The 16,765-nt window shown below is 49.3% G+C and overlaps 1 protein-coding gene across 1 annotated transcript in view; it reads left to right on the top strand.

Moving 5' to 3' along the window:
- Positions 1-11,947, top strand: part of LOC136633614 (myeloid cell surface antigen CD33-like) — a 51,627-nt gene extending 39,680 nt beyond the window's left edge. The window contains exons 6-7 of the mRNA XM_066609372.1: positions 1,219-1,333; positions 10,772-11,947. Of these exons, the coding sequence (XP_066465469.1) occupies positions 1,219-1,333; positions 10,772-10,924 (268 nt within the window). The 3' untranslated portion in view covers positions 10,925-11,947. The remainder of the gene's footprint in view (positions 1-1,218; positions 1,334-10,771) is intronic.
- Positions 11,948-16,765: the final 4,818 nt, after the last annotated feature.

Below are 16,765 nucleotides of genomic sequence, written 5' to 3'. Positions count from 1 at the left end.
TGGAGGGTGGAATGCTCTGCAGAGGCGATTTTGAGAAGCCCAAAAAAAATGCAGCACAGCCAACAGCAGCCTGGACAGTACTGCACACGGATAAATATGGCCCTAGAAAGGACCGTTGAGGTTCTTGAAGGCTACACTCACTCCTAACACTCTCCCTGCCTATGCAGCACTTCTGTCCCTAATGCCAGGTGCAACGGTCTGCAGAGGCGATTTTGAGAAAAAAAAAATCCCACTGCTAACAGCAGCCAACACACAGCTATCAGTGGCCCTAATAAGGACCTTTGGGGGGTCTTGAAGCCTACACTAACTACCAATTCTTTCCCTACAGCAGCTCCGGTATAAACAGCACTGTCCCTCATCTAACTCACACCGCATCTGAGGCGAGCCGCGGGAGGGGCCGACTTTTATATTAGGCGAACACCTGATCTCGCCAGCCACTCACAGCAGGGGGGTGGTATAGGGCTTAAACGTTGCAGGGGGAAGTTGTAATGCCTTCCCTGTCTTTCAATTGGCCAGAAAACCGCGCTAACGTCTCAGGGAAGGAAGTGAAAGTAACCAGAACACCGCATGGTGTTCGTCACGAATAACGAACATCCCGAACACCCTAATATTCGCACGAATATCAAGCTCGGACGAACGCGTTCGCTCATCTCTAATCATGAACTATGCAGTGTGAATTAACTAATTTATGTTTAAATCAATATTCTATATACTTGCAATACCCAAACTGACCACATAAAGTGCTCTAAACACACAAATATGTTGTTTTGCTTTAAGGAGCAAGACTTAGGTTCCATCTGAATGGCTTCTGTCTTGGTTCCAGAAAGTAAAACTTTTATATTATCTTAGCAAAAATTGCCAACTTGTCGATTTCCTAGTCTTCTTGACAGAGCGATGTCAGTTTCTGCTGTGAGACAGGAAAACAAACCTGTTGTGTGTAATTTACCTTAATACATACACATCTTTATTTTATTACACAGCTTAAATATGGACTTTAGCTCTCTGTCTAGGATGGAAAAGAAAACTTTAGCTCATGTATGTCTGAGAAGCAAAATAAGATTCTAAATAGTAACACCAACAGCATATTCCTAAAATATATCCATTTCAATACGATACTCCTAGTGGTCCGAATATGTGAAACAATTTATATTCTCTTCTCAAATCACTGGAGCATATACAATATATCATTTTCTGATCACTTATCCAACCTCTTTACAGGAAGAAATGGACCAAAAAGGTGACCTACATGACATCTGAAGAACCATCTGCCAGCACGGAACCACCAATACAAGACATATATATGAACGTCAACAAGCCTAAAGAAAAAGATGAGGTAAGTCGGAATCTCCAGGATTTCTGTGTTGTTTGTATAACATGTGCAACCGTGGCATCCACCTACCTGTCATCTAACCCTACACTGTAGGTTCATCTAGGAGCATTATTTTTTATAATAGATGTAATGTTAACTAAAAGAAAGCTGAACAAATCTTTAGATTTTTTTGCAAGATAATTTGTCAGTTTTTACTGAACCAACAATGGGGCCACATTTCTGCTATAAAAGTCGTTAGAGGGGGGGCGTGACTAGCAGCCATGCTGTAAAGTCGCACAGAGCCTGAGCTCCGTGGCAATCCCCACCATCCTGCACCCATCCTGACTGCCCGACGAGAATAACCCACAAAAGAACTCACCCGGACGCAGGTGACCACCCCCAGCGAGGATAGGAGAGACTCAGCGGGCATCCAACGGCGAAATCGACAGATACCGGCCGCGGGCCTGCTCCCTGGACTCCGGCCCCGGCACTTCCGGTCACGGCGGACGGCGCGCGCTCCACAGCTCCCCCACATAAGAAGACCAGGCGGGACGCCGGAACCCTCTACAGCGGCAAAGCGCAGGAACGGGAGACCGAGCAGAGCGGCGAGAGCCACAGGAAAGCCGCGACTGTGCAGCCCTGAAGATCCGGAGGCTCCTCGCGGCACAGAAAAGGGGGAGGAGCCTCAGAGAGAGGCAGGCACCGGCCGGCCGGCGCCGGTCTCCGGACCCGACGCCCTGACACAGCGGGTACCCGGTACAGCGGTGAGAGGCGGTGGGGTGCTGTAGGGAAGAGGGGAGGCGACACAGCGGCCACCAGATTGCCCTCTCTGCACAACAGGGACCGAGGGGAACCCCCCCCCCCCCAGCCACAACAGTACCCCGGCACAAAAAGTACCCCACAGACAAAACGAGCAAGCACCCCCCACAGCTGAATAGGGCCCACTGGTAGCCTGCACCACCTCAACATAAGGAGCAGGGTGGACCCCATCCGTCTGGGCATTACTCCACCAGACCACACAGGGTGATTGCCAGTCACCCCACAACGTATGCACCCCTGAAGCAGGGAATCAACATACAACTGGCACCGTCTGCAACCCACACTACCCCAGCATAAGGGGTAAGACGGCACTCCATCTGCTAGGACACCACTCCAGCCTGGAGCGGGCAATTGCCACCAGGCTGTACGTAACGTTGGCTGACGACCCTACAGCCACCCTACCCCTAAAGAGGGCAAACAACTAGGGTGCACCCATCTCTCCCTGCAAGGAGGTGCTGGGGCACGACCGACGGCATACCGACATCCCGCGAAAACGCAGCCACACCAGCTGAACCCTGACCATCAGAGCCGCCAAGTTCACAACCCAGCGCGACCCTCAGCTGTAATTCTGGCTGTGGCAAACAGCGAATATTGAATATACTCCACTGACAACTAGCCAAAGCAAGCAGCTCAGAAATTTCTGAATCCTAAACTTCCCACCCCGCCGCAACGGAGCGTATTCATACATCTCAAACCCTCGTTCATAAGAAGATCCTCTACTGACCTCCCAGTGCACGAAGATCGCAAACGTACCATCACCGTCTTTCTCCCGCAAGCGGGCCAGCTCAGAAATTTCTGAATCCCAAACCTCCCACCCTACCACAACGGAGCGTATTCATACATCTCAAACCCTCGCTCACAAGAAGACCCTCTACTGACCTACCAGTGCATAAAGACCGCAGACATACCACCACCGCTCCCCTCCCACAAGCGGGCCAGCTCAGAAATTTCTGAATCCTAAACTTCCCGCCCTGCCGCAACGGAGCGTATTCATACATCTCAAACCCTCGTTCACAAGAAGATCCTCTACTGACCTCCCAGTGCACGAAGACCGCAAACGTACCACCACCGCTCTCCTCCTGCAAGCGGGCCAGCCCAGAAATTACTGAATTCCAGACTTTCCACACCACCGCAACGGTGCGTATTTATACATCTCAAACCCTCGCTCATAAGAAGATCCTCTACTGATCTCCCAGTGCACGAAGGCCGCAAACATACCACCACCGCTCTCCTCCCGCAGGCGGGCCAACCGCAAGTCCTCCAGGATGAGCCACAACACCTCTCCACCGATAACGGAGCGTCTCAAAGCCTACGCGCTCGAGCCGGCAGCAGACACCCCACGTCGACCACCCAGATCAGACGAGGATGCGAGCGGGGCCTCAGGCTCCGCCCTCTCCCCAGAGACCGAAAAGGAACCAACGCTCAGGCAGGTCACAGCACAGCTCCTAGAGGCCATACAAACCAGCACTACCTCCCTAACCGGTAAAATCGAGGAGGTTAAAATTGATGTAGGACTGTTGCGACAAGATATGCACAACCTCAGCAGCAGGGTAGGAGAGGCCGAGACACGTATATCGCAACTCGAAGACACCATGGCTCCAATACCAGACAAACTCACAGAACTCGACAAAGCGGTGAACACTTGGTCCCAGCGAGCAGACGATCTGGAAAACAGGCTGCGCAGAAACAATCTTCGAATAATAGGACTACCGGAACGCGCCGAGGGTCAAGACCCCTGCTCATTCATGGAAACCTGGCTGAAGGAACTCTTGCCAGAGGCCAAATTCACCGCGGCCTTTGCCATTGAGCGGGCCCACAGGGTCCCGGGCCGCCCCCTACCTCCAGGAGCACCCCCAAGACCGATGCTGGCAAGACTCCTCAGCAGCAAAGACAGAGACATTGCCCTCCAGGCAGCGAGGCGAGTGCAGAACCTCCAATATCAGAACGCTAACATTTCTCTCTTCCCAGATTTTTCGGCCGCTCTTCAGAAAACCAGAGCGTCCTTCGTGGCTGTCAAGCGCCGTTTGAGAGAGGCCGCCATACCGTACTCCATGATGTACCCAGCTCGCCTGCGCGTGGTGCATAATGAACGAGCCACTTTCTTCTCCACTCCAGAGGAAGCTGAGGACTGGCTCAACCGCATGCCAAGATCGCCCAGACGTCAATGATCTCCTGACGGGTCCACCCGGGAGGGGGGAGGGGGGATGAAGGACTTGGGTGCTCGGATGCGGTCAGTCTGATATCTCATATATTTTTCAAGATCGTAAATGTATGCACCTGTGCCCGTTGCCTGTTTGCCCCCCCCCCCTCTCACCCTCTTGGCTGCCGTTGTCCCCCCACCCCCCCTCGGACCTGGACGTCGACGACCTCCTGGCGGGCTTGCCTGGGGGGGGGGGGGTGGATGAGGGGCCGGGACGCCGGACCACGACCAATTTAACGCCCCCCCATGACCTCTAAGATCGTACACGCATACACCGGCGTCTGCTCCCTGTCTGTCTCCTCTCTCCCCCCTCCCCGCCACCACCATCCTCCCATCCCCCTGAATGCCACTCCTCAGCAGCAGGATTTAACTGAAAAAGAGAAACTATAGAAATAACCTGCTACATACTTAGTAAAAATCATTACCGGTAAAAATAAGTACAAGAAACTCCAGTCGGGCAGAGAAGTATATGTACCTGGGATAATGGGGGCCTAGAGCTCTAAGCAGAATTAATCTGCCTGACTGTGCCCAGATCTACCATCGTTTATTGGGTGCACAGTCTTCCCCGTTATCACACGCACGTTCAAGTTAAGTTAAAAGTTATGATGTTTGTAAAACCTTGGCAACCTGTTATTGATGTAATCACAATTGTAAAGTTTTTGATAAGTTTTTGCAGTACAATATATGGAATTTGTTTCGGTCGGAGCCGGGGGACACATCCCTCGACCTTTGTTCGGGGGGACCGGGTGGCGGACCGAGCGCGGGCTCAGCCTGATATACTGGGGAGCCCCCATCCGCATAAACATAGAACCACACGAACCAAATGGCCAATATAAATATTCTCTCCTGGAATGTGAGAGGGATGGGAGCCCCTAGAAAAAGATCTATGATCTTCTCTTACATCAGAAACCATAACCCACATATAGTATGCCTCCAGGAGACACATATGATCTCTGAGAAAACAGGGCAGCTACAGAAACCATGGGTCCAATGGGCTATCCACTCAACCTATTCCTCATACGCCAGAGGAGTATCCATACTAGTCCACAAGCGATTGCGATGGGAACCGGGACGCACAGTTAGAGACCCAGAGGGCAGATTCTTGTTCATCCAGGCATGGATGGAGTCCCTGCCATACGTACTAATTGGGATATACCTCCCCCCACCGGCCAACATAACAATTCTGCACCAGGCGGCCCAATTCGCCACCCAATACCCCAATGCCTCTGTAATATGCATGGGCGATCTAAACCTGGTGCTGGACCTCCAGTTGGATAGGTCCAGCGCCCCGCACGCCCACCCGGCCCAGACCAACCTGACACCCCTGGCGCAATTTTTGCAAGAGGTTGGGTGGCGAGACGTTTGGAGAGTTAGGCGACCGGCGACCCGTGAATACTCCTGCCACTCTGCTGGCAGGAATACTCTCTCCCGGATAGATTATTGCCTCGGGAACGCCAGATTATGCACTGCAATAACCCACATTAACTACCTCCCTAGAGGCATATCAGATCACTCCCCTATGCTTATAGAAATCTCCGCACCTGACGCACATGCCCATAGGCACAACTGGCGCGTACACCCATTCTGGTTAAACCTATTCGGAACAAATGACAGAATCCCCGACCAACTCTCCGTCTTCCTAGACCTTAATCGACCGGACACCGACCCGATAGTGTTGTGGGAGACATTAAAGGCCTTCTTAAGAGGCGCCTTAAAATCATCTATATCATATATCAAAAAGGAATCCTCTAAGCTAGAGCGCGAGATGGCGTCACAATATGAACGCCTGGAGACAAGTTACATCGCAGACCCAACGGACGAACGTAGGGAGCAGTGGCTAAGACAGGGCAGGCAATATCTAACCTACCTACAAGAGAAGGCTCGTAGAGCCTCCTTCTTTGTAAAACAGCGATTCTATGAACTGGGCAACCAATCCAGCAGCCTACTGGCCACCCTGGTGCATCAAAATTCGGCATCACCGTCGATACTCCGTATCGCATCGGAAACAGGAGAAATTCTCCATGAAAAAAACTCGATAGGAGCAAGATTCCAACGCTTCTATAGGGACCTGTATGCCACTGGATTCCATGCCACACAACAAGAACTAACAAGCTTCCTATCTAACCTCAATTTCCCTACACTCTCCCAGGACCAACAGGCCCTAATAGATGCCCCATTCACACTGACTGAACTCTCAGAAGCCCTTCAGGAAATGTCCAACGGTAAAGCGCCGGGTCCAGACGGCCTACCAATAGAGGTATTTGCAAAATACCAAGAGACACTCTTACCCACATTACTTGATACGTACAATGCTGCCTACGACAACAAGACTCTGCCCCCTTCCTTCTACGAGGCCACAATCGTGCTGATTTTAAAACCGGGAAAAGACGCTCTAGACTGCGGATCATACAGACCCATCTCCCTCCTTAACTCGGACTATAAACTACTGACAAAAATGCTAGTCCGACGCCTCAATGGCGTTATTCTAGACCTAATACACCCAGACCAAACCGGATTCTTGCCGGGCAAATCTACAAGAGAAAATCTGCGGAGAGTCCAGGCAATAACACAAATCGGATCGGTGGACAAAACGGACTGGGCCTTGGCTTCACTAGACGCAGCTAAAGCCTTTGACTCCATAGAGTGGCCCTTCCTGCTCCAGGTGCTGAAGAGATTCGGGTTCGGAGACCGTTTCATTCAATGGATCTCCCTAATCTACAAAACACCACTGGCAGCAATCTCCGTGAATGGCACCTGTTCTACGTACTTCCCCCTGTGCAGAGGTACTAGACAGGGATGCCCTCTCTCCCCGCTTCTCTTCGCCCTGGCCATGGAACCGCTGGCCATCATGCTACGGACGTGCCCATTGTATCACGGGATTAAAATAGGAAACCGGGAGGACCGGGTGGCACTATACGCCGACGATCTCATGCTATTTATGTCAGACCCAACAATTTCCCTGCCCCGCGCCATAGATATCATTAATAAATTTGGAACCTTCTCAGGTCTGCAGATCAACTGGTCAAAATCCGCTCTAATGTTCGTTTCGGCACAAAACCCCCTACAAAACACGGACTCACTGTGCGGCTTACGAGTATCTAAAGACTTCAAATATCTGGGTATCCAGATCACCAACATAATTTCCCGAACCCTAGACCTGAACGTTTACCCGCTAATAGATCTTTATAGATCCAAATTCAAAATATGGGGATCACTCCCCCTATCAGTTGCAGGTCGAATTAATCTGATAAAAATGATAGTCCTACCAAAGTGCCTTTATACACTGCAACACATTTCGGTACCAGTCCCGATGAAGTTTTTTCGCACTATGAACTCCCTCATGATCTCTTTCATATGGGGAAGCTCCCGCCCAAAACTTAAGCTCTCCACGCTACAGAGACCCAAGGATGAGGCCGGGGCAGCACTCCCTGATTTATTCCTATATTACCTTGCTGGTCAACTGATACACTTAAAATGCTGGCTGAATGACAGCCCACTGCCCAATTCAGAGGCTCACCTGGCCCAGGCTCTAAACACCTCCAGCCTCTGGCCGCTGCTGGAACTACCCGCCACAGTAAAGGGCAAAATACTACCCATCCATAGGCTGGCAATGCGAGTTTGGCGCCAGGCTAGAGAGGCGAGCGGATTTTCTGGCGTGGCCGCCGACATGCCGCTGTGGAGGAACCCAGGGCTAGGGGAACTGCGGCTATTAACAGACCTAGAGGTATGGGAGCAGCATGGGATAGCTCACCTAGGAGACCTTTATAATTCTAATATCCTGATATCCTTCGAGCAACTCCAGGCCCAATACCAAATACCCCGATCCCATTTCTACAAATACCTGCAGATCCGGCATGCGCTCCAGACGCAGTTCCCGCCAATGAGTAGTACCATATCTCATTACCCGTTAATCGGAATATTAAAATCACGGGGGCCCCGAGGACTCATCTCGACACTATATGCCCACCTAACAACTTCAAAGGCTGCTAGGGAAATCCCTCCCGCTCTGACTAAGTGGAAATCTTTGATTCCAACGCTGACGGAAGAGACCTTCCAAGAGATATTGGAATCGCCTCTATCTGTCTCCCCCTCAGCAAATAATAAATTGACCCAACTGTACATAGTTCATCAATGTTACCTCACCCCGGCGAGACTACATAAGATGGGCAGGACTCCATCCACGCACTGCATTAGATGCACCTGCACATACGCCGATTTCTGGCATATGATCTGGGACTGCCCGCGGATCCGATCATACTGGGACGAAGTTATAAATGTGCTCTCCGCGGTCCTCGATATCCCGGTCCCCGCCACCCCAGAAACCTGCCTTTTCGGAATCCTTGATGAGGAGCAGTGGCAACACTACCACAGAATATTCCTACGGGAAGTCCTGTTTATAGCCAGGAAAGTTATCGCAATGAGATGGATGGACCAGAGAGGCCCGACCGTGACAATGTGGAAGAAAACCACAAACTCGATCATACCCTACAACAATATAGTATACAAAGCCCGCAAATGCCCGGACAAATTCCAAAAGGTGTGGGGTCAATGGTGCGACTCCTCACTGACCCTGTTCCCTCCGCAGCCGCTTTCATCGGCCATATCAGCGTTACAAAGACGGTAAAGTCCCCGGAGGGGTCGTGGTGGAATCGGGAGAGTCTGCCCCGTGCTCGGTCGGCCACCCGGAGTGCAATAACATACCTCCTCCCCCCCCCCTTTTTTAAAAGGGAAGAAAGCACCTTGATGGCCCCGGCTCCGTACCGCAACATAACCGGTTAATAATTATAATTTGGTGTAAAGGTATACATGCCTGCTTATGGCGACTCCTATAGCAGACATGTTCTTTAAAATATGCCTCAGCACGGCTACATCTTCCCGTATAGACCCCTCGCCACGTCCAGTCTCCCTCACATACCCACCCACCCCATGGCATTTTGTGTTCTTTTTAATTCTAGCCAACCCCCCTATTACTTCTGACCAATGAAACCCCAGACATGATGTACACTGTAAAGCACAGGCCCGACCGGCTTATACATCATACTCAAGATTATGTACTGCACAATGTTCTGTTATTGTACCTGATATGTTGTTAACCTGTCAATAAAACGAGTTTAAAAAAAAAAAAAAAAAAAAAAAAGTCGTTAGAGATTAAAATATGGAATCTGTCACTTATTAAAGGGTTATTCCCATCTCACTGAATAAGGCCTCTTTGTCATGAGCATATATCGGCCGCCGTTTTCGCGATATACGCTACGATCTGAGACGAAAAACTCATGAATGGATGCACAAATCTGACATTTGTGCGCCCGTTCAGATGGCATGGGCCTCGGCGCATATACGCCGAGGCCGCCATGCTCTTGCCTCTTCCCCTTTCCTCCCCCTCGACAGCTCACGTCTGCTCTCTTCCCTGCTGGCTGTTTGCACTGGGAAAGGGGTGGGGCAGAGATAAGCTTCCACCCCCCCCCTGCCAGCAATGGGAGGAGGCGGGACAGGGGGCACTTAGCTCCACCCCCTCCCATTGCAATCAGCCGGAGGAGAGGAGAGGAGAGGGAGGGAGTTTAGCAGTCACACTGCTAAACTCCCTCCCACCTCCTTTTTCCGGCCGCTGTCATTGGCTTCCACAGGAGTCTATGGCAGCGGCCATAGTCCGGCCAGAAAGATAGTTCCAGGACTATCTTTTGGGCCTGGCGTAAAAACATTTGGTGCCATATTGGCCGGCTGGGCGCTTTTACATCATGGGAATATGGCCATGTGATCTGATGCATTGAAATCCAATGCATCAGATCACAGCGTATATCGGATGACCGTGAAAATGGCAGCCGATATATGCTCGTGTGAAAGAGCCCTAACCAAGTAAATGCACACAAGTAAATCAGCTGAAGAGTGCTTGAAGATTTGAATTTTGGAATTCAAAGTCCTGACCATAACATTATCGAGATTCTGCGAATTGACCTGAAGGGGGCTGTGCAAAGAGGCACTCCAGAAATACTGATGAACTGAAACACATTTGCAGGGAGGAATGAACCACAATTGGTCATCAGCATTGTGTGAATCTTATTTGCAGCTATAGGGAACATTTGGTGAAGATGATTACTGCTAAAAGGGGATCTGCAGGTTATTAAATTCAAAGGTTCACCTTTTTCTTCCTGTGGGTGTTTACTCAATGTACTCAAAAGACATGAACATTAAAAATGTAAGTATGTTGTTAGTTACACTGCGTTTCTCTATAATTGTGACCCAGATAACGATGAAACCACATTTTATTAGCAATCAATTCAAAATTTCAGGTACATACGGAGGGGGTCGCTTATCTCTTCTTGCAAATGTAAGGTTCTGTAATGGGGGCAATAATTTTTTGTGACCCTTTCTATCATTGTGTTCATGTAAGAGTGAAACAACAATTATCTGATATTTTATAGCTAGTTTTTTCATTTGTTGCACAGGAAGCCACAAACAACATTAGACAACTGGATTCACGTGTGGTCACAATGGATAAGAATGACCTCAATTATTCCACGGTCGCTTTCACTGCTAAATCCTCCAAAGTGCCTTCAAGTCATCCAGAAGCAGAATATGCAGAAATAAAAGTCAAGTAGACTGAGCCAAGGATGAAGATAATGTGGAATCGCCTCATCTTAAATGGTTCTGTGTAATTATTCATGCTGTTTCTATAGGATTGATATATGATGTGTGGCTACTTGGGTGTTGTTAGCTCTTCTGATCGCTATCTTTCCTCCACCATATGGATGGCCCCACACCGGTAAACTACTGCCAAGCCAACAGTATGGTACAAACTTAATAAACCCGTCCTATATTGTGGTCAATCAACAGAAATCCTAACACAATCTTCACACTGTTATTCATCACAACATACATGAGCACATGGAAGTCCCTTGTTGTCTGGCCACTAAATTACATGGGTTTTATCATGTGTACCATATATGCCTAGTGCCTCAAACACACAGCATAACGTCCATAACCTTGTACCTATCCAAGGTGCCTGTCTAAGGGCCGTCCACCCATGTCAGACCAGACTCCTGGTTCTGAGTTCCAGACTAGACCAACACTTCGTCTCCAGTGGATCAGAATGGACATTGAAATCAGCACTACTAGGGGTGACTGACTGTGGTGTCAGACCATCACACCAGAGTGTAAATGTACTTACATGCAGGACACTTGCCTATAGGGGGCCTAACAAATGTGAGGCTGATAGAGAGAAAATATACATTCAAAAACACATCTGCTAACTGTTCTTTTATATGTCAGTGATATAAAAATTGTTAATTAGGTGACACAGTGCTCTAGGATGAAAGGAAGATCTACAGCTAGAGGCAAATTATGTATGATAACAGTCCCTTTTTTCACTGGACTCTCCCCACTAGGGTTGCCACACGGATGGTAATTCACCGGCCTGGCCGTTATTTTGCCCATCACGTCGGTGATTTTTCTTTACCGGGCATATTACAGGCCGGTAGTTTTGAATACCAGCTTTGACCACCCATCTGACACCTAGGCTGGTATTCTCAGTGATTTCCAACTGGGGTGCCGCAGCACTCCACTGGTAATCACACTGGGGGGGTCTAATACTCACCTACCGCCTGCTTTCCTTTGCGCTTTTGGGTCCCGTCATTCCTGCAGGCTGCCGCGATGTCCTCCGTGCCGGCAGAGCATTTCTTTCTGGAAGCAGATCTTAAATTCCCTGCCATCAACAAAGATAATGCTCTGAGTGGCTAGCCCGCGTCGGTGTCAGCCAATTAGAAGTCGGCTCTGGGTTAACCAATCACAGCCATTCAATGACGTTGTAACCCAGCGCCGGCTTTCATTGTCTGACGCCGGCGCTGGCTAGCCAGTCAGAGCATTATCTTTGCTGGAGGCAGGGAATTCAAGCCCCGCTTCCAGAAAGAAATGCTCTGCCGGCATGGAAGACATCGCGGCAGCCTGCAGGAGCGACGAGGACCCGCAAGCGCACCAGAACGCTGGCGGTAAGTGAGTATTGGTGATTGTTTTTTTAGGTGTAGTGTAATGTAGTTAGGGTTTTTTTGTGTACATTTTTTTCAGAATTTTGGGTGGGAAGTATGGGGTGCGTCTTACGGTATATGGGTTGGGGGGAACTATTACTACTGAGGGGGTTACTACTATTGTTGAGGGGGGGGTTAATATTGATGGCGGGGGTTAATATTGCTGAGGGGGTTACTATTATTACTGAGGGGGGCTTAATATTATTGTGGGGTTAATATTACTGTGGGGGTCGCTATTTCTACTGGGGCCACTGTGGAGGGGGGGGTCACTTTTTCTACTGGGGCCACTGTGTCAAGTGATGCAGCAGCCAGCGAGGCTGCGATCACTAGAGGTCATCCGGTGCCCGGAGGTCAAATACTATGTCGCAATAAACCACACCCCTTTTTTACCATGGCCGGTATTTTTTCGTGACAAAGGTGGCAACCCTACTCCCCACTACCAGGTCACTTGAGGGGGTGGATCTTTCATTTTTCAGGGAGTTCCTAATCAGGAAAGGAGGAGTAGGGCTTAAAAACTGGATATAGAATTCAAATGATAGGAAGTATGTGTGGTGTCAGGGCATCCGGTAGCTGCAGGGATAGGAGACTTACCAGTGGGATGGGTCCCATAGGGTCTTACTCTCACTCAGGGTGCTGGTGGGCACTTGCAGTTAAGGCGATGGGATTCTCTCTTCCCATAGGGAGGATTCCGGGACTTGTACCTGTTCTTCAGCCATGGGACAGGATTTCTTAAATTGGCTCAGATCGCATGCATACATGAGGATAGACAGCGGCTTGTGCCTATATACACGATGGGCTGGCCTTTATGCTACCACAACTTTTATTTAACCCCTTAATAAACACATTAAATTTAAAAAATCCTTTCTGAAAATGTCACTTTTTTAATTGTGGATTTTGAATGTATGTCTCATGCAAATATATTTGGCGCAGTGACATCATTAAATTGCTTCTTCTTTTGTGTTCAAGTGTACAGTGGTCTTAATTTTTTTTTTAGAATTTTTTTCAAAATTCAGCTATATGAGACCTTGTATTTTGCGGGCAATAAGTCCCCTACTTGCAAACATTCAAGTTACGAACTTCGCTAGATATGAACAAGCCTGTCCTGCAGTATGATGCTATAGCATTACATCATACTATACAGGGAATGGACAGGCATTCTATCAATCCACAGGCACAGCTTGATAGGCTCTCTGCATAAGCAGCCCTGGGCCTTTTCAGAAGGGCCCTGGCTGCCATGGCAACCGCACTGCAAACTTATCGCGGGAGGCAGTATGGGACCTCCGAACGTCAGGTGCTGACTGTTTTTTACAGCCTGCACCCGCCTGCAACAGTTCTAAAAAGCTGCGTCGCTCATCGGAACTGTTAACTCTTTAACCCTTTAGTGACCACACTATCATGTTTTTACATCCTATCGTTGCAGGACGTGTATGGAAGCAGATAGCGCTGCTACCTCCTTCCATACATCACAGGTGTCAGCTGTTTATTACAGCTGACACCTGTGGGCAACAGCCCGGTTCGTACATGGGTCCGATTGGGACTGTTAACGCTTTAAATGCTGCTGTAAAATCTGTGAGATAGGGAGGCATATATTGTATTTCAGACGCACTTAAGTAGCGCTGGTGATTACAGCCACCTCATTGGTTCTTTGGCACCACGTGGATAGACATCGTGCTCGCGGATACAGTTACGCAGCCGTGCGCGAGGTGCTGTGCACGAGAATGACGTCATCAGAGATGTGGCCATTTTTTACTCGTGCCAAAAGGAAGGGAAGCTGCTGCATCTAAGAAAAATATGTTCCTCTCAACAGGAGTAAGCATAGAATTCCTATATGCATCAGCTACGTTCCTCTCAGCACCAGTATGGGCTATGTTGTAGCGCTCTATGGCCTCTCTTGTAGCGCTGTATAGTTTGTCTTATAGCGGTATATGGGCTCTCTGTCACTTCTGTCTCTTGTTGGGGTCTACAGGCTCTGTAGTAGCGGTCTATGGGCTCTCCTACGTCACGTATAGTTTTCTTCCGGCTCTGGTATTGATCTGCATGTGCTTTCTTTTTTTGCACGTGCTCAGACATGTGGCCATGTTTAACTCATGCCGAGAGGAACGTAGCTACTGCATCCAGGAAATATATGTACAACACGCCAACATCTCTCAGCACCTGGCAGCTTATGTCAGAAACGTTCCTCTCTGCACGAGTAAGCAATTATTTTCTAGATACAGAAGGTCGTTCCTCTCAGCAACAGTAAAACATGCTGACATCTCTGATCACGTGATAGTCGTGCACAGCTCCTCATGCACGGCTGCGTGACTGTATCCGTGTGCACGATGTGTACCCACGTGGTGCCGAAGAACAAATGAGGTGGCTGTAATCGCCAGCGCTACTTAAGTGCAGCTGAAATACAATATATGTGATAGGGAGAGCCGTGCAGGTGACAGGGCAGCCGGGGTCCTTCTGAAAAGCCCCAGAGCTGTCATGGCAAAATTTTTATCAAGCCATCCTCGTGGGGTGGCTTGATAAGCTGCCTGTCAGAATGCAGTATGATGTAATGCTATGGCACTACATCATACTGCATAAGCGATCTAAGCATAGCTAGTTGTGGTCCCCCAGGAGGACTAAAAGAAAAAGTAAAAGAACAATAAAGTTTTTGTTGCAGCCGTTCTGAGGCCTTCGCCTTGCTTGCAGGCCAGACCAGGGTTTAGCTGTGTCCTTACCTCTCCTGGAGCTGAGGGGTGTGGTGGTTGCAAGAGTGATGTCAGTCCCCATCTGGTGCTGAGTAGTTCTGCTCCTATTTAAGCAGTGCTAGTACTGACCCCTATGCTGGTCACTGCTTCAGTTGCCGCTGGACAGCTGCTGTGGAACACATCCTGTTTGAAGCTCCTTTTCTTAAGCTAAGTTCTTTATTCCTGCTTTGTTTGGTTTTTCTGTTCCTTTCTTTTTGTATTAGGGCTCCCATATAGGGAATTGTCAGTGGCTCAGGCACGCGTGCGGGTCCGCACCTATCGGAGCAATTGGCCCGCCGAGTAGGCAGGGCCCCTTCCCGGGTTAGGGGTCTGTAGGGAGAGGTATTCCCGTAGTTTAGTATTTTCGCTGCACTGCTGTGCCTTTTCGTTTGTTTTGGATATTGCACGTCCGGTTGGATGCAACAGATTGACCAGCCCTTAATTACTCAGGGAGATACTGTGTGGTTATTATGAATCCCCTTGAGGTTTTGTTGCACCAGCTGGGCACGCTGGCTGCTGAGGTCGCAGAGCTAAAACAACGACAACTTGTGCTGCAGGTTCCCAGGAAGGAACCCAAAATTGAGCTTCCTGACCGTTTTTCTGGTAATAGGCAGAAATTCGGATCCTTTCGGAATGCCTGTAAGCTCTATTTTAGACTGTGTCCTAGCTCTTCGGGGGACGACGCCCAGAGGGTGGGCATTGTAATGTCCAGACTGCAGGGGGCGCCACAGGCATGGGCTTTTTCATTGCCCCCGACGTCTAAGGCCTTGGCCTCAGTGGATAACTTTTTTGCTGCATGGGGTCTTATCTATGATGACCCAGATAAGATATCGGTGGCTGAGGGAAATATCAGACGTTTGCGACAGAGAGACTCCACTGTCGAAGATTATTGTGCTAAGTTTCGATGTTGGGCAGCAGAAATCCAGTGGAACGACCCTGCTTTAAAGAGCCAGTTCCATTGTGGCCTGTCCAATGAGATCAAGGATGTACTGGTAGGATATCCAGTACCCCGCAGTCTAGATGAGGCCATGTCTCTGGCTATTAAAGTTGGGAGACGGATCAGGGAGAGGCATCAGGAGCTGTCTATGGATCCCGGCCTCCTACCTTCAGGTATGGAGGAGCCCATGCAGCTGGGGTCTCTAGCTGGCGGGGTTAGGAGGAGAAGGACGGTACAGTTTAATGGCCGATGCTTTGTTTGTAATCGTACAGGTCATATGGCTCAGTTTTGCCCACGTCGGAATGCTCAGTCGGAAAACTAGATGGCCTGGAGGTTAGAGGGAAGGTTCCTCTAGGCCATCAGATTACTTGGGTATCCTCTTCCAGGCTGGTACTTCCCGCTGAAATTCGTCATGGCAGTGTTGACAGTCCCATACGAGTCTTTCTGGATTGTGAAGCTAGTATTAATTTAATACATCAGGAGACTGTTAAACGTTTAGGCTTAGAGATGAATGCTTTGGATTTTCCCATCCCTGTGTCCGCCATTGATGCTGCTCCACTATCTCAGAAAAGTCTGAGTTTTTGTGTGCCTAATGTCCATTTAAGGATTGGGCTGTTCCACACGGAGATTATAACACTATATGTCATGGAATCCCTCCCTACTAAAGTAGTCCTGGAGTTGCCTTGGCTACACTTACACAACCCAGTAGTGGACTGGGAAAAGGGGGACATTGCGAAATGGAGCCCTAGTTGTCTGTCTGGTTGC

The sequence above is a fragment of the Eleutherodactylus coqui genome, chromosome 6, assembly GCF_035609145.1.
Source record: "Eleutherodactylus coqui strain aEleCoq1 chromosome 6, aEleCoq1.hap1, whole genome shotgun sequence".
Classification (NCBI taxonomy): Eukaryota; Metazoa; Chordata; class Amphibia; order Anura; family Eleutherodactylidae; genus Eleutherodactylus; species Eleutherodactylus coqui.
This window is presented reverse-complemented; position numbering and strand designations above follow the sequence as displayed.